The sequence below is a fragment of the Tursiops truncatus genome, chromosome 10, assembly GCF_011762595.2.
Source record: "Tursiops truncatus isolate mTurTru1 chromosome 10, mTurTru1.mat.Y, whole genome shotgun sequence".
Taxonomy (NCBI): Eukaryota; Metazoa; Chordata; class Mammalia; order Artiodactyla; family Delphinidae; genus Tursiops; species Tursiops truncatus.
In genome coordinates this window covers 66,841,320-66,858,561 of record NC_047043.1, presented here as the reverse complement: position 1 = coordinate 66,858,561, position 17,242 = coordinate 66,841,320, and the positions used below count along the sequence as shown (strand labels likewise).

The 17,242-nt window shown below is 43.4% G+C and overlaps 2 protein-coding genes across 18 annotated transcripts in view; one reads left to right on the top strand and one right to left on the bottom strand.

Moving 5' to 3' along the window:
- Positions 1-7,723, top strand: part of PBRM1 (polybromo 1) — a 101,933-nt gene extending 94,210 nt beyond the window's left edge. For 13 of the 16 annotated variants that reach the window (XM_073811206.1, XM_073811205.1, XM_019947450.3 and 10 more), the window contains 3 exons: positions 2,491-2,561; positions 2,673-2,889; positions 4,862-7,723. In XM_073811206.1, coding sequence (XP_073667307.1) covers positions 2,491-2,561; positions 2,673-2,889; positions 4,862-5,034 — 461 coding nt within the window. In that variant the 3' untranslated portion in view covers positions 5,035-7,723. The remainder of the gene's footprint in view (positions 1-2,490; positions 2,562-2,672; positions 2,890-4,861) is intronic. The other 3 variants (XM_033865113.2, XM_033865112.2, XM_033865111.2) reach the window with 1 other exon arrangement.
- On the bottom strand, positions 3,379-16,667 carry UQCC5 (ubiquinol-cytochrome c reductase complex assembly factor 5). Of its 2 annotated transcripts, none has more exons than XM_073811234.1 (3): positions 15,159-16,667; positions 12,279-12,366; positions 3,379-3,835 (listed from the first exon to the last, which is right to left on the bottom strand). In XM_073811234.1, the coding sequence occupies exons 1-3, from the start codon at positions 15,307-15,309 to the stop codon at positions 3,706-3,708; spliced, it is 369 nt and encodes a 122-aa protein (XP_073667335.1). In that variant the 5' UTR covers positions 15,310-16,667; the 3' UTR covers positions 3,379-3,705. The 2 variants fall into 2 exon arrangements, with proteins under 2 accessions (XP_073667335.1, XP_019803018.1); XM_019947459.3 differs by lacking the exon at positions 3,379-3,835 and adding an exon at positions 5,370-9,406 and having other exon boundaries at positions 15,159-15,633.
- Positions 16,668-17,242: the final 575 nt, after the last annotated feature.

The following is a 17,242-nucleotide window of genomic DNA, read 5'->3' as shown; positions in this document are numbered from 1 at the left end:
AGCAACAGAAAGGAGGGAGAGAACGAATTTGTCCTGAACGAGTTTTCTATTTCTGAGTCCCCAAAGAAGGATGACATAACATTTAAAGAACAGCATAGCCCACCTTGCTACCTGGAGACACTGGTTTGTCTGTCAACAAGCTCAGAAGTTATGTCATATAGAAACATATAAGTGGAGCCCAGAAATAGGTACAGTTTTCCTTTACAATTAATTAGCAAATTTGAAAGATTATTATGAAAGGAAAATCACAAGTTCCCATATTAATTGCCATCATATGCAAAAAAACTGACCCTTAGGTATCTATTTGGAGGGAATGTGACCTTAAGATGACTTGGAATAGTATTTGATCCATTATCCAAAATATTAGCTAAAGGCCTGGCCCAGATGACAAAATGTAGAAACCCTTAGATTTGCTTACAACAGCATTGGATCTACCGATCCCGTGGCTATAAAGAGTTCCAAACAAAGCTTCAGAGGGTGTGCCCAGCAGTATGTAGGGTGAGCTAACCTGGTGGCTCGGCCTAGAGCCTTCAGTAACACTCTTTGTGATGTGAGTGTTGCTTAGAGAATGGCCATAACGCCACAGAAGTATTTGATCTAGACACACCCAGAGGAGGAAATGTTCGTGGGTGTGGGTGCTTCATTATGGAAGTGGTGGACTATGTGTGAGTTGCTCTTGCAGCAGGTGTCAGTCATAAAATGGGTGTGTTCCTGTGGCAGGTGGAGTTGTCCTTAATTCTGTGCCCTCTCCCCTTGGCAAGAGTATCTGACTGAGCAGTGAGACTAAGCTGGACTTAACTCCCAGGTGCGTGTGCTACTCAGCGGGAGTCACACCGAAGGCCAGTACCCTCTAGGTAGCTGGTCTTTTGGCGGGTATTGGGGGGTAGATGTCTCCCTTTGCCCCTTTTTCAGATTCTAAATGCATTTGAAGAAAGCACAACACACCTGATGATAAGGAGACAGGGAAGAACCCTTCTTAGTATCTACACACGCACGTCTGATCAGGCTTTGAGAAGAGGGAGATTCAGTGAGCTCCTCTGGTGACTCAGCCTGCATTCTCACCAGCTGCCCCCTGGCATGGCATTTGTAAACAGAGGGCACATAGGGGGTTGGTTGCTGATTTTTTTGTGCTGCCCTGCAGAGATTGATACAGGCAGCTCAGGGAGGCCCACTGTGTTGTGAAATCTAAGGTGGGTGAGTGTCCTAGGGGAACAGGGGTTAATAATATGTTGCTGGAGCAGCAACTTACCCACTGCAACCTCTTCACTCACTCACAAATAATCACTAAGATTCTATTCTTGTGGTTCAGGTACCCTTCTGGGTTCTTGGAATATAAAAATCCCTGCTTTGTAAACAGAAAGCTTGTTTTCACTTAGTGTGTTCTCTCTTACAAACGTCTAATACTTCTTGGAAGTGGTATTTAGCAATTCTGAACCTTAGAATAGTGGGTTGGTTCTGCCTGGTTAAAATACCAACATTTTGAATCCAGAGAAACTATAGAATATGAAGTTAGCTCCTGTTGATCCTTCCGTGCAGCCAGCTGGACTTGTTTAAGGTTTAAGCAGTAGCTCACCAGGGTTTTGATTGTAGTTTGTTAGTTTTTAATGAACTGGGTCCTTTACCTATTGCTCTGTTTTATGAGACTAGGAAGTGGACGGTCCTGAGATTAAAATAGCCCCAGATGCTAAATTTAAGACATCATGTTATTATCAACTAGGACCTATGAGACAGAACTTGCTTGTGTGACAGAAATTGCTTGTGAGGAGTCACCAAGGGAAGTTTATACAAAGTCCAAATATAGTAGGACCATGGAATCTTTCTCTTTCCCTTTGTCATTTTGCATTTGAAGTGATAGCACCAAGGCTGCTCTGTTTCCGGATGATTCCTTTTCAAAGTGCTGGTCTATCAAATGGCAGTGTCCCCTCTCTGCCAACATTAGTGACTCCAGTTAGAACCAGAGGTGCTGGTGGCCTGTGAGAGGACAGCAAGAATGTGCCTCCAGCCTCCACAAAGGTCATTTAATGTGCACTTGCACAAACCTCTTCCCTTATGTCCCTGCTGTCCTAACACATTGCATACAGCTGAGCCTGGTTGCAATGCCATTACTGCTGAAATTAAACACGGGCTTCAGTTGCAGGAAACTGTGTTGTCAAAAGAAAAATACCTTGAAAATATAGTTGTATTCTGACTGTAGCTTACCTAGGGAAATACTAGAATTTTATGCAGGGTTCAAATTATTTCTAAGCCATGAATAATTAATGTACATCTGACAAGTTGTCCTAGCTTTGTATTTAAAGTACCTAGAAAACAAAAGAACATGCATTTTCTATATGAATGCTACATCCTGTTTTGGGTGCTTAGGGTTCCTATCCATAAAGACTCAGGGCAGAGATCATAGGCTTGCATTATAAATGGCCTTTCTTATCAGACAGTAGTTTTCAGTCTTCTCAACCCAGAGCCTCTAATTGTGCCTGTAATTCTGAATTATAGGTGTGATGAACCAAGGAGTGGCCCCTATGGTAGGGACTCCAGCACCAGGTGGAAGTCCATATGGACAGCAGGTGAGCCTCCAAGTTGGATCTTCTAGGACTCAACAGAATTCAAGTTACCCTCTTTCTCAGAGCATGCACTGAGTATTTTTTTTCCCTCACCATGTGTCTGTGCTCTTTCAGGTAGGTGTTTTGGGGCCTCCAGGGCAGCAGGCACCACCTCCATATCCTGGCCCACATCCACCCGGCCCCCCTGTCATACAGCAGCCAACAACACCCATGTTTGTGGCTCCCCCACCGAAGACTCAACGGCTTCTCCACTCAGAGGCCTACCTAAAATATATTGAAGGACTCAGTGCTGAGTCCAACAGCATTAGCAAGTGGGACCAGACCCTAGCAGGTAAGGAGAGTCCTCAAGAAGCCTTTGCTTTATCAAAGTCCTCTTGCTGCTATGGACCTATTATATCAGGATAAATATCCATGATTCTTATACAGGCATACCTTGTTTTGTTGCACTTTGCTTTGTTACTCTTCTCAGATACTGCATTTTTTTACAAATTGAAGGTTTGTGGCAATGTGTCAAGCAAGTCTTTCGGCACCGTTTTTACAGTAGTATGTGCTCACTTCGTTTTTCTGTGTCACATTTTGGTAATTTTCACAATATTTCCAACTTTTTCATTATTATTATATTTGTTTTGGTGACCTGTGATCAACAGTCTTTGATATTACCATTATAAAAAGATTACGACTTGCTGAGGGTCCAGATGATGGTTAATATTTTTTTAGCAGTGTAGTCTTTTTTAATTAAGGTATGTACATAGTTGTTTTAGACATGATGCTATATTGCATACTTAATAGACTACAGTATAGTGTAAACGTAACCAAAAAATTCATGCAACTCACTTTATTGTGGTGATTTGGAACCAAACCTGAGGTATGCTTTTATAAGTAAAATAAATTGTATACTTAGTAGAAGGGTTTGGAGCTTCTTTGTATATTGACATTACATACTGAAAATGTTTTTTTGCTGAGTTTCAAAGCTTAGTTTTGTCAGAAATATCTATGCTATCTTCTTAAGTATATTCTGAATTTTTTCAATTATTTTTCAGGCATTTGGGGATAGCATAGATGGATTTGGGTAAATTAAAAATTATTTCAGGGCTTCCCTGGTGGTGCAGTGGTTGAGAGTCCACCTGCCGTTACAGGGGACACGGGTTCATGCCCCGATCCGGGAAGATCCCACATGCCGCGGAGCAGCTGGGTCCGTGAGCCATGACCGCTGGGACTGCGCGTCCAGAGCCTGTGCTCCGCAATGGGAGAGGCCACAGCAGTGAGAGGCCCGCGTACTGCAAAAAAAAAAAAAAAAAAAAAAATTATTTCACCTCAATTTTTAAAAAAGAAAAATAATATTGGAAGACATGTTTCTATTAACCTATGAAGTTTATTCATTTAGTTCAGCAGGCTCAGCATATTTTCAGTACTTACTAAAATAACTTGCCTAGTTTCTGGAAAGAACTTTGGAAGTTTCTGTTCATTTTTCATTTCTAAGCCAAATTTGATCATTTGATTGCTTTAAGAGTAGTAGGTGGTTTTCCCTTTCTTCACATTTACCTTTTTAGGAATTTTTGTTAATATTGGAGTAACTATTAAATATTAATGATCAGATCTTTTAGGTGTTTGTACAACTTTTATATTCCCATTCTAGTAATTATGTTATCTTGTGCAGCTGTTTTGTGAAGTAATTGTTAGAAATTAGATAATTTCTAGGACTTCACTGGTGGCACAGTGGTTAAGAATCCGCCTGCCAACGCAGGAGACACGGGTTCGAGCGCTGATCTGGGAAGATCCCACATGCTGCGGAGCAGCTAAGCCCGTGCGCCACAACTACTGAGCCTGTGCTCCAGAGCCCGTGAGCCACAACTACTGAGCCCGCGAGCCACTACTGAAGACTACTGAAGCCTGTGTGCCTAGAGCCCATGCTCCACAACAAGAGAAGCCACCACAATGAGAAGCGCGCGCACCACAACGAAGAGTAGCCCCCACTCACCGCAACTAGAGAAAGTCCGCACGCAGCAACGAAGACCCAACGCAGCCAAAAATTAATTAATTAATTAATTAAAAAAAGAAGACATTAGATAATTTATAAACTGCAAAGTGTAAAACGAGACATCCTTGGCTAGGTAGTCTCATACCTAAGTAAAATAGCTTTCTAAAAACCAAGATGCCTAATAAAACAATGTAAGAAATTTGCTTGGAAGTATTCTGCAGAGTTAAAATTCATAATATTCAATAAATAATAAATGTTTCATGTTTTAATCTGTCAGACCTTAGGACTGATATTTGTATTTCTCTGTCTGCACTTTAATTTTCAGCCCGAAGACGCGATGTCCATTTGTCAAAAGAACAGGAGAGCCGACTCCCCTCTCACTGGCTGAAAAGTAAAGGGGCCCACACCACCATGGCAGACGCCCTCTGGCGCCTTCGGGATCTGATGCTCCGAGACACCCTCAATATTCGCCAAGCATACAATCTAGAAAACCTTTAATCACATCAATTACGATTCTTTTATAGAAGCATAAAGAGTTTTGTGGAACAGTAGCCATTTTAGTTACTGGGGGTGGGGGGAGGAACAAAGGATGATCATTTTTATTGCATTTTATTGTACATCACAAGGCCATTTTTATATAAGGACACTTTTAATAAGCTATTTCAATTTGTTTTTGTTATATTAAGTTGACTTTATCAAATACACAAAGATTTTTTTTTTGCATATGTTTCCTTCGTTTAAAACCAGTTTCATAATTGGTTGTATTTAGACTTGGAGTTTTATCTTTTTACTTGTTGCCATAGAGCTGAAACCATCAAAGGTTTTTTGTCTTGGCTTGGGGTTTCTGTTTCTTGTTTTTTTTGGTTGGTTTTTTGTTTTTGTTTTTTTTAAATAACAAACAAAATGAAAAAAAACACACACAAGAGTTTACAGATTAGTTTAAGTTGTCAATGAAATGTGAAGTTGGCCCTAGTTTACATCTTAGAGAGGGGAGTGTACTTGTGTCTGTTTCACGTGCCTAAATATCTTAAGCCACTTTTGCAAGAACTGTTTCTTCCAGGTAGAGTGAAAGGTTGTTAGTTGGATTGTAGATGTTTGGCAGACATGGCACATTTGCTCTAGTAACTCAGAAATCTGAAGTCAGCACTGTGCACTCTTCTGCAGCTAATGCAGCTCCCGGACGCCTGGAGGGAGAAAGCACTTTTTCTTGTGCTGAGTTAGACATCTATGGTGTCAGTTATTTTTGCAGAACATGTGCACAACCCTGAATTATATTTAGTCTTGACAGGTAAGTTTAAGGGTACTTTTGATCTTTTTGTAATGAATTCACAATTTATGCCTATACATGTTAGGTGATTTAAAACTTTAAATCTCTACATTGCAAATTATTGAAGTTCATCTTGAAGAAAGTATTGAGGTGTGCTGGAGGTGATTTATTTTTAAACATAACACCTAACCTAACTTAGGGAAGGGAGTGCATTAACCAGATATGGGCTGTGTCAGAAGCATAATTGTAAAAGGCTGGATTGCCTGCATATGCAAGTATGTTTTAGTATTCTTTATTTCCTCATCAGATCTGGCTTTTTTTTTTCTTTTTCTCCTAAGTTTCAGGGTTGTAATTCTCAACCAGAAATTTAAGACTTTATAAAATAATTTTAAAATTCAGCTTGTGCTTTTGAATTTCAGGAGAAGGAAATCATAATTTAAGAAAATGCTCACTAAAAAGACCATTAAAGATCCCAAACACTTAGGTTTGATGACCCTGTCTCTCTTATATGACTCTGGAAAAAAACATTTGGAGGCAGTATATAATGCTCAGACAAGTGGAAAGCATCAAACATGGTTCAGTATTTCACTCAGCGTTTTTGAAACCTGCTTTATTGTAACAAGGTGGTTGCCATTGTGGTGGAGCTTCCACTGCTGTTTGTAAATTGAGAGTGACTCTCAGAGGATACTTTTTTCTTTTAATCTGGTATGAGTCAATACCTGGATATTTAATTACCATTCTTACTAAATCATGGGGACAGAAGAAGAGTTTAGAATGGAAAAAAGTCTCTTGTATCTAGATACTTTAATTACAGGAGGTCCTTATAACTTAATTGCCTATAAGTCAACCACTGGATCTCAATTTGCATCAAGTATTTTAAACAGTTCTGAATTTTAAAAAATGTTTTGCAGTACTATGTCAGTACCTTATTGTTAAACTGAATCAGATAAAGAAATCTTCAGTTCTTGGTTATTTGGGCCATTGAATCATCATGGACTGTATAATACAATCAGATTATTTTATTTCTAGACATCCTTGAATTACACCAAAGAACCTGAAATTTAATTTTGGTTAAGTTATTTATTTATTTCATGCACCCGTCTTATTTCCCTTTTTAAGGTCTGGAAGAGACTTCTTTGGGAAGACTCTAAAAACTCTTCACTGTGGTCTATGTGGGGCATTAGAAGCCAGAGCACTCCTCCTCCAGGCTCCTTCTCAGTGTCTGGAGGTGCTGTAGGAACCATAGATCCAGCCAGGGGCTTCCCTAAGGCAGTGCAGAGCTGGGCCAGGGGGCCATTAGGCAGGCCCTAATTACCTTTAAAAAAAAAAAAAAGCTCTATGTATTTATTTTAGAATCATGTCTTTCTGTATATTAACTTGGAGAATGTCAATTAATATTTTAGGATATAAGATTTGAGGTCAGCCATCTTCCAAAAAAGAAAAGAAAAAGAAAAAAAAAAAAAGCCCTGACTTTAAAAGGTACATGTGAACTATACATCTTTTTTTTCCATGAGTTTTAGGAACTGTAGTGATATGGCTTAGAAAGTATAATGGCCTAAATGTTTTCAAAATGTAAGTTCATGTGGAAAAGAATTTTGTTTATGTGCGGAAAAAGACCTATAGGTTTAAAATAGTATGTCAGCCAACTGATTTAAAAGGCCTTGAATTACTTTGTTTTTGAACCCACCCTTTTCTTCCTATGAGGAAGAATTAAGAGGGGACTCTTCTTTGTGTAAAATCTCCAAATTGGTGTTGTTGATTTTTGAACTTAAACATTTTCAGACTTGATTAAAACTTGGTTTATTCTAATTTCTGTATCAAAAGAGGTTTAAGTGATAACTAGTCTTATAATATGTATGTATCATATCTTTGTTCATCTAAAGCTTTTTAATCCAAATAAAAATGGAGTTTGCAAAGTGATTTGGATTAACCAGGTTTGGTTGTTTTGTTAAAGCTGTGTCAGATGTTAGTTTCAAGTAGGTTTAATTTCTGCAAGCCTTGATTTTATGTTGACAGGGATATGGCTGCCAATTTAAAGGAAGAGAGCTCCTTGGGTAGAGGCAAAAGTCAGTGTCCAGACACTGATCCAAGGCTTAGGCTGCATTAACACAGAAGCCGAATGTAGTCACACTGCAGCCTGACATGCCCATGCCAAGCCTCTCAGACTGGCAGTCAAGGATTCCCAACATGTCTTCAGCATGGGCAGAAATGCAGGTTGAAGTTAAAATTGCAGAGGGAGTTGTTACTGATGATGGAAGGTAAGGCAAGCATGTCCTGTATCATAAATCAGTGTAATCCATTTCAAATAGCTGTGTGTGGCCAGAAGAGAGAAGTGGCCCGGGTATGTTTTTATCATGCTTATAATCTCTTAAAACATGACAACACTTTTAATAGAAGGTGTTGGTAAAATCAACCAACTGTTTTCCTCTAATATCACTTTGCAAATCCCTGTGGTTCTGTTCTCCTAAGAGTTTAGGGCTGTACTTCCATCTCTGCTCATAAACATATTTTGAATGATCGTTGATGTATAGTTAAACATTCCAGCTGAACACTCTGAGCAATAGTGCTAAGTATTACTCTGTTCCTTTTGCATTTGGAAGTGTGCGAGGTCAGCTGAATGAAAGTTCATACCTGAACAAATTAATAGACTATTTCTATCCCCCAGATAGATGTGGAATGCACGTCTTGTGGATTTTACATATAAATGTGGCAAGAAATTCCAAATTTAATACACGTGTGTGAAAACTAAGAACTGATGCTGCTTTACTAGGAGAGAAGTTGTTTTGGAAAACACCATGGTCCAAGTGTATATTTTTTTTTAAGAGAAGTAACTCAGCGTGAGAGATCCAAACTTCTAAAAGAGATTAATTTGATTGAGTTATAACTTCAGAGATGTAGGCAAGATTTCCAAAAGAGGACTACTAGATGAACAAAGATAGCCCTTCCTTATTGAGTATTTACTCTGTGCTTAGGTATTGGGTTGGCCAAAAAGTTCCTTGAGTTTTTAAGTAAAAATAAAAGACATTTTTCATTTTCACCAAGAACTTTATTGAACAACATATTCACATTCTGCCATTTTTCAGGCAACTTCATAATTCCATCTTCCCAAAACTTTTTATCTTTTTGAGCAAAGAACTGTTCCAGGTGCCTTTTACAGTCTTCCAGAGAATTGGCATTTTTTTCCATGAAGAGAATTTTGTAAAGACCGAAATAAATGGAAATACGCAGGTGCAATATCTGGTGAATACGACGGATGAATTAGAATTTCCCAGCCAAGCTGTAACAGTTTTTTGCCTGGTCATTGAAACGTGCGGTCTTGCGTCATCCTGATGGAAGATTATGCGTTTTCTGTTGACTAATTCTGGATGCTTTTCGTCGAGTGCTGCTTTCAGTTGGTCTAACTGGGAGCAGTACTTGTTGGAATTAATCGTTTTGTTTTCTGGAAGGAGCTCATAATAGAGGACTCCCTCCCAATCCCACCGTATATACAACATCACCTTCTTTGGATGAAGACCGGCCTTTGGTTGGTTGGTGGTGGTTCATTTAGCTTGCCCCACGATCTCTTCTGTTCCACATTATAGTACAGTATCCACTTTTCATCGCCTGTCACAATTTGTTTTAAAAATAGAATGTTCTCGTTACATTTAAGTAGAGAATTGCATGCGGAAATACAGTCAAGAAGGCTTTTTTCACTTAAATTATGGAACCCAAACATCAAAGCAATTAACATAACCAAGCGGTGATTTTCAATGCTTGATTTGGATATTTTTGAGTATGTCGGCTCTCTCACGCATGGTATAACGTTGATTGTTCTCAGTGTCTCGATTTGATCACTATCAACTTCAGTAGGTCTACCTGACCGTGGAGCATTGTCCAGCGGGAAATCTCCAGCACAAAACTTCACTAACCGCTTTTGACATGTTCGATCAGTCACAGCACCTTCTCCATACACTGCACAAATCTTCTTATGTGTTTCAGTTGCGTTTTTACCTTTCTTGAAATAATAAAGCACAGGGACTTCCCTGGTGGCCCAGTGGTTGGGAATCCACCTGCCAATGCAGGGGACACGGGTTCTATTCCTGCTCCGGGAAGATCCCACATGCCTCGGGGCAACTAAGCCCGTGCACCACAACTACTGAGCCTGCGCTCTAGAGCCCATGAGCCACAACTAACTGAAGCCCATGCGCCTAGAGCCCGTGCTCTGCAACATGAGAAGCCACTGCAAGGAGAAGCCCTCACATCGCAACGAAGAGTAGCCCCCACTGTCCACAGCTAGAGAGAGCCCATGTGCAGGAACAAAGACCCAACGCAGCCAAAAATAAAATTTATATTAAAAAAATAAAGCATAATACGCAGAAAATGTTGCTTCCATCTTCAATATTAAAATGGCTGCACAAAAATTCAATTTTGATTTTTTTTTTTTTAATGCACGCTGATACGAGACCTGTCACAATACAGTCTAGCAAAATTGTTGCGAATGAAGTTAAAGACAGCTAAGTGCTACTAGAGCCATCTTACGGGAAAAACCGAATGAACTTTTTGGTCAACCCAATACTTTCCCTATCCATTCAGATGATAAAATGAAGCTCCAAAGCCCATGTTCTTTGTCTAACACCCCAGTGGAGGTAGACTTCTAGCAATAAATGCTAATTAGATTTTTGTCATTCTGAAGTATTGTGGTTTTTGAAATTCAAGTTATTAAATTGTTTGCCTTGTAGTTCACAGTAGGGGGCACTGCAGTTCTGTAAGCAGCTTATGAGAGCATTGCTGTTTAAATTATTTAAGTTCCCTTAAATAATCCTAGTGTCTGATAAGTGGGATAGAGTTATATTCCTTAGTAGAACTGTTAAAAAATTGAGGTAAAGTTAAAAAGCTTGCACCTTGGTTAACAAAAATTAGTTCTGCAGCATCCAAATTAATATGCTTTGAAAGTATCTTCAATTTTAATTGCTTTGCTAGTCTGCTTGCCTTGAAGTCAGACATTGTTGTGTTGTCTTCAAAGCTTCGTTGTCTTAAATAAATTGGCACTCCAATACATATATTTTAGAAAGATGAAGAAAACTCTAGGGAAGTTTAGCACAAATTTCAGACTAGAGATTCTCCCTGGGATGGAGACAGCAGGATAGGCCAGGGAAGGAAACCACAGCAGACAACAGAAGTTAGCTGATGGTTTTAGTAGCATTTACAACTATTCTTTGTAAAAGGTATGTATGTTACATATGCTCTTTACATAGGTACAAAATATTAAACTTCTAAAACAGGTTGGGGGAACAAATGGGAGTTAAGGCCACAATTTAAATTCATTATGCAGCAGTCTAGTCACTAAAAGTAACTATGAGGTTTAGGGTCACCAGGAATGCCTGAGGTAACAAAAGCGCACATGAGAACTACCTTCCTCTCCCTGGTGCTGTTGGTCATCACTGGTCTTCATACTCAAGCCACCTCTGAGCAGTGACTCATTAGTGCTTTAATGAGATCTGAGTAGTCAGTGGCTCCTTAATTATACTGGATTGGTTCTAACATAAATGGACTGACTTAAATTAGAAAAAAAAAAATCCCTTAGAACAATTTGTGGCAGATATCATTAACTTGAGGATACCCTGTGGCCTTAAGCATCTGCTTCTTTATTCATGAGCAATAGTTAGAAACTATTTTGAAACTTAGTCTTATTTAATATGTATATATTTTCTTGTTTGAAAAGATGTTGGATATGGTTATCCAAACATGGAAAGATGCCTTTGCTTTTTCTACCAACTGATCCAAACTTATTCTGGGTCAGATTGGAAAATCTCTCCCTATAGACTGAGCCTCTGATTTAGCTCAAGTCTATGGTTGCTTTATGCTGTGAAGATTCACTTTCTTTGGGAAGGAGCAGTGTCTTTATCTTTAGCAGCTGGATGAAAGCAACATCTTCATCTCAGAGGGGAGTGAAACGTGTTTCTCCCCAGTCCTCATGGAGGTCCAGCCCTTGTATGTTAGTGGAGCCAAGCAAGGAAAGGGGTTGTCTGTGTTCACAAGAGCACTTAACATGAATAACATATGGTCACATTCTAACAAAATGTTTACAAATTGGTAGCTAGCAGAAATGTAGTCTGCATAATAATCCTCGTTTAAATGATCCTACAGTAGATAACTTTTATTCATAGTAAGTCTGAATTCTGCAAAAAACTAAATAAGGTTATCCCTTGTTGCCTAAAACAAAGGACTTCACAAACAATTCAGGCTACACTGAAAAGCATCCTGATTGATCCTTGAATTGTTTAGAAATATTTCATGGACTAGATTCAATGGGTAGGTGTGTTTTAGTAGGAAATAATTTTCCCACAAGTGCTGTCCATCAGTGACTTGGGAAGTATTCAAGCAGAGACAGGAAAACTATAAAAGTTCTTTGTAAAGGCAGTTCTATGTAAGAACAAGAGACCCGAAAAGTACATCTTTAAAGGAGTTGAAACCAGTAGTAAAGTTTCATATTCACTTTATTGACTGCTGAAGTTCAGTCTCTGATGCATCTTCCAGCCTTCTCTGATACTGCCTTTCTGAGGCTTTTCTACGGTAGACATCGTCTGTATCAAACAAAGATTTTATTTAGATTTTCAAGAGACTAAGGAATTAAAAATACATATCTGAGTAATTTAACCAATAGTCTAGATCTGTCACCTGAATATCAACATTAAGGCTTAACTCAATGCCAGAATAAACTTAAAAGAAGATTTGATTTAAATGAGCACTATGTTAAAGGAACTCTCAATATCAATAGCAGGGTCAGAGTCAGTGTCTTCAAAGATAGTGTCATGTCCCAGCACAGCCCTTAGCAATTTCACTTCTCTCTGAAATCATCCTTCTTAACTGGCCCTGCAGAGGCACTTCTGGCCCTATAGCTCTCTGCTGGTCCCTCTGCCACACCCAGGAACTGAGGGCTGGGAGATGAGGGCAGTCTCCTTGTTCTCAGCTGCTGCTTTTCCAGACTACTACTGATTCTCCACCTTCTTCCTCTGGGTCCTATGCCATTTGCCACCATCTTCTCTGCACTGGTACCTGCTGTCCATCACTCCCCTTCAGTCTCTGAAAATGCTGGCATCTAGTTCAGGTTCCTTGACCCTGTCCTGTGCCATCTTCCCAGGCAACACCACCCCCAACAGAGATGAAGCACCAGCCCCCTTCATCTTCCTTACTTCTCAACTTCTACCATCTGCTTGCAGTGTTCCTCTGAAGCAATAAGTTCATTCTGCTCTGACCACAACCTCTACTACCTTTCTGTCCTTGGACCTTCACCAACTTCCTCAGGCCCTTGTCCTCTCTTCCTGCCCAGATCAGCTGAAATTCCCTCTCATCAATATCAACTTCTTGATATACCTTCAAAACCCAAACTACAGATTAATCCAACTTACTTCTCCATGCCTCATTCTGCTTGCTTTGCACTGTGGGCCCAACTGTTGCATCTAACTGGGTCCACTGTGATGCCTGGCAGTCCTGTTTCTTCAGCCATGGCCCTGACCCTACTTTACCCACCCCGAAATGGCCATGAACTCTTTCTTCGCAGAGAAAAGTCATCAGTAAAGAACTCTTCCAGCTGACTTCCAAGGGCTACTCCTTGCCCTGCTCTGGTCCCATCCTCTCCCACCTTCTCAAGGGCCAAGGTATCTCCAGCCTCTCTCCACCCTCTCTTTTCTGATCAGTACTTGCATATTTCAAGTCTCTCCTGGTAGGGGAGAGGGGGCTTACCTCCCATTCACTTAGTTGAACTTACTGAACCTCCTGTCTTCTGTGATAACAAGCCCTTCATGTTTCCCTTCTTGCCTCTCTGGTCACTCTCAGTCACCCTTAAAATGTTGGGGTTTAAACTCTTTCATCACAATCAGCTTGTGAATGACCCACAAACCTAGATCTGAGGCCCAGATCTGCCTTCTGAGCTTCAGTTCTGTATAACCATCTCCCGCCTCAGCACGTCCAAAATGGAGCCCAGGACTGTCCTGCCTGTGTTCCCCCTGCCCCAGCTGCCCTACCAAAAGCCGCCACTCCTCATTTCCTGAATCCAGTCAATCACCAAGCCCTTGTCAGTACTACCTCTGGGGTGTCTCTCAACTCCGCCCACTTCTTGGCATCTCACCCTAGTCCAGGCCACCATCTCAAATCTGGACAACCACACAGCCTAAGTGTTCCTGTCAATCCGCCCTCCACAAGAAAGCATTCTCCACATATGTTCACCAGCTGCGGCTTAAAACTCTTCAGCCCTTTGGGATACACTGTTGGTTCTCCAGTCCCTTTGTGGCCCTGCCCAGGCACCTTTCTAACCACGTCATCCCTCACTCTGCTCACCTGCTTCAGTCCCTGAAACACAGCAGCATACTTTCACACCAAGGCCCCAAGGTTTGCTCTTACCACTGGCAGAAGACACTTTCAAGTCCATAAACGTTTCCCTCATCTGGCTGACACCTACTCAATCTTCGGACCCTACCTGACATGGTAACTCCTCCAGGAAGCCTTCCCTGCACCACCTAGTCCAATTCAGGTGCCCCACCCAGGACTCCCATGCTCCCCCAACTTTCCCCCCACAGCAGTGATCACACTTAATAGTAACTGTATGATCTGTCTCTCCCATTAGTGCTCTTCTGGTGTGGGGGCCCTCCGCCTTATATCCTCTCATCAGTGCTCATTAAATATGAAGGAATGGGTGAACACAGGAGGATTAAATATCTTTAGAAAGCACTTTTTTTAAAAAAATGAGGGTTGGTGATTCACAAGTGATTGTGTTTCTGGAGAGGGAGAAAGCAGAAAGGGCCTAGGGGTTAGGGAAGTCTTCCTGGAAGAGGAACTAGCCTGTCCAGGCTAGTGCTCAGCAAAGCAATGCCAGACACACTTTTTGTAGTGCTGGGCATTGGTACCAATGACTCTGGCCAGTAAAGACAGTAGTATTTAGCTAAGCCGGGCCAACCAAGTTCTCTCTAGGGTTTGGACTGGCCAGTTAGGAACTTCCATGAATCCTCAAGATCCCACCCGCCTCTAGGTGCTGTGAGAAGTCTATTCCTTAGGCCCGAAAAGTGTCACCGGCATGGCCGAAGGGCAGGCTTGAAAGGAGGGCGTCCTGAGTGGAGTCACGTGCCCTCCTCTCAAAGTGCAGGGACGGTCTCAAGATCGGATACCAATGTGCCTTTGTCGCCCCGCTTACAGGAGAGCCCAGGCGGATCTCCACCGCCCAACGAAGGGAACCGCACTCGCCCTTCTGACCAGGGTAAAAGCAGCTCAGCGCTGAGCGGAATGAGAGGTCTACAAGCTGAGAACAGCCCCCAGGAAAACGGCTCCCTCGCCGCCTCCCGCCTGCCTGAAATGAAACAGAGGCTGCTGCACCCCCACTTACAGAAGGTCTCCTGGCCGACGCGCACTTTAATCATGATCCACTCCATCGTTCCTCCCAGGACAAAAAAGAAGGGCAGGAACCTGTAGACGCCGAGTCGCTGCTTCCCGGGCACCCGCTGCAGAACCCGCCTCACCTGGGCCCTGGAAAACATGCCGGACCGCTGTCGTGGAGAAGGGTACAGCGGAACGAAGAGCGACGGGAGCTGTCCCAGCCCCTGGACTGGAGCTCCCGGATGAAGCCGAAGCCGTCCTGCCCGTCCTTGCTGAGTCCGGCGGCCAGGTGGCCGTGCGATCCCGGCCCTGGGCCACCTCCAAGGAGGTGAGGAGCGGAACGGGTAAGGAGCAGCGCTGAGCTCGGGACCCAGAATGTGGAGCGGCTCCACCAATCTGAGTGCGGTGGGCTGCGTGGGTCCGCCAATCAGAATGCGGCGGAGTGCGCGTGCTCAGTGAGGCCTAAACCAGCTGGCGCAGACTCCTCTGCTCCAGAGGCAGGGCGGCGCAAGGGGCGGGGCCTCCCACGTGGCGTCGGTCCGGCCCCGCCTCCCGGCCTCCCCTTTTCAAGCTGGTATTCGGAGTTGGCGGCCGCGCCCCCTACTCTGCCACCGCCATCTTTTTTCTTAAAGTCCTAGTAGAAGTGATGACCCTCTATGATGGACTACTAAACGGGTAGTGCACCATGCTCTAAAATGCAATTACGCAACGCCTTTCATTTATTTCGAGATCGAGACTGATGCCTAGGCTTCTAAAAATAAGGTGCATTGTTGAAAGCTAACTATCATTATCACAAGAAAAGTCTAAGTAAGCATCTGAGACAAACAACCATAAAATTAAGAAAAGCTATCCTGTATGGGGCACTTTCCGTTATTCCCGGACTATTAGACAATCTAAGAAAGTCAAATGAAAACTTAGAACCAATAAGAGAGTTTGGTAATGTGGACACAAAATGTACAAAAAGAAAGAAGAGAGATCAAGCAGCGCCTCTGAAAAGGGTAGGAGGGTCCGCCGCTGAGCTGCCAGGCCCAAGCTGCAGCTTGGATAACCTGGATAACCTGCCTTCTCCCGGAGCCAACCCCACCCAACCACGCACACACAACTGGCTTGGTGCTCACTCTGGCTTCTCTTGGTGGCTCTGCGGGCTGGACACCACAGAGCACCCATCTCCCGCCCAGACAAGGCTTACATATGGCTAAGCCCCCAGCGCACACTTAGCTCACTGGGGCCCTGGGAGTGGGGAGGGCAGCCGCCCACCCACGGGCCCACCTATGGCCTCCATCCTGTGCCAGCACTTGGCCCAGGGGTTGGCACACTGTAGGTCCTCAGCCAAGGTGCAGTGAATATTGGAATGTACACCCTTAGACCCGGCGAGGACACCGCGGGGAGCATCCCACAGAAACAGTGTCTAGCTAGCCAGCTCTCCACCGACAAGGCCCACGGGTGCAGGGTCGGCCTGCTGAAGGCCCAGAGCACATGCGCATGTGGACTTAGAAAATGGATCTGTGTGGAATACACGCGGGTGGAGAGTGGTTCCCAGCAGGAAAGAGGAATTTCGTTGTAAATCCTGGTGATATTGCTAGAAGAGCTAGAGAGTCCTGCGTGGGGAAGCGAGGAATGGAGCGAGGAATGGATATTGCTGAGGTAGGAACCAGGCAAGCACAGTGACCCCTGGCCCACCACCTCGCTCCAAGTTAACAGAGGTCATCTGTGTAAGGCACAAAGAGGGAGCAACGTCTGCTTCAGCGGACGTCGGCTGCGCTGCGGTCCCGAGGTCTCACCCAGCGTGGGGCTGGCAGCGGGGAGCGCGCGGGAAGGACTCTATCCGCCAGAGACGTGAGTGAAACGGGCCGGTCTCTGGTCCGCGGGCAGAACCGGCAGGGGCGAGGGGCGGGGAACAGGACCCCCGCTGCAGGACTGGGGGAAGGGGCAGAGGATCTGAGGTCAGAAGGACAGGAGGTGGGGGAAGGGGCGGGAGGCCCCGGGAGCAGAGGGGGAGACAGGGCCGGGGGGCCGGGGTGGACCCGCCGCGCTCTGGCCCTTTCCCCTCCGAGCCCTGGCCGTCCGGAGCCTCGCGGGGACGGCCTTTCTTAG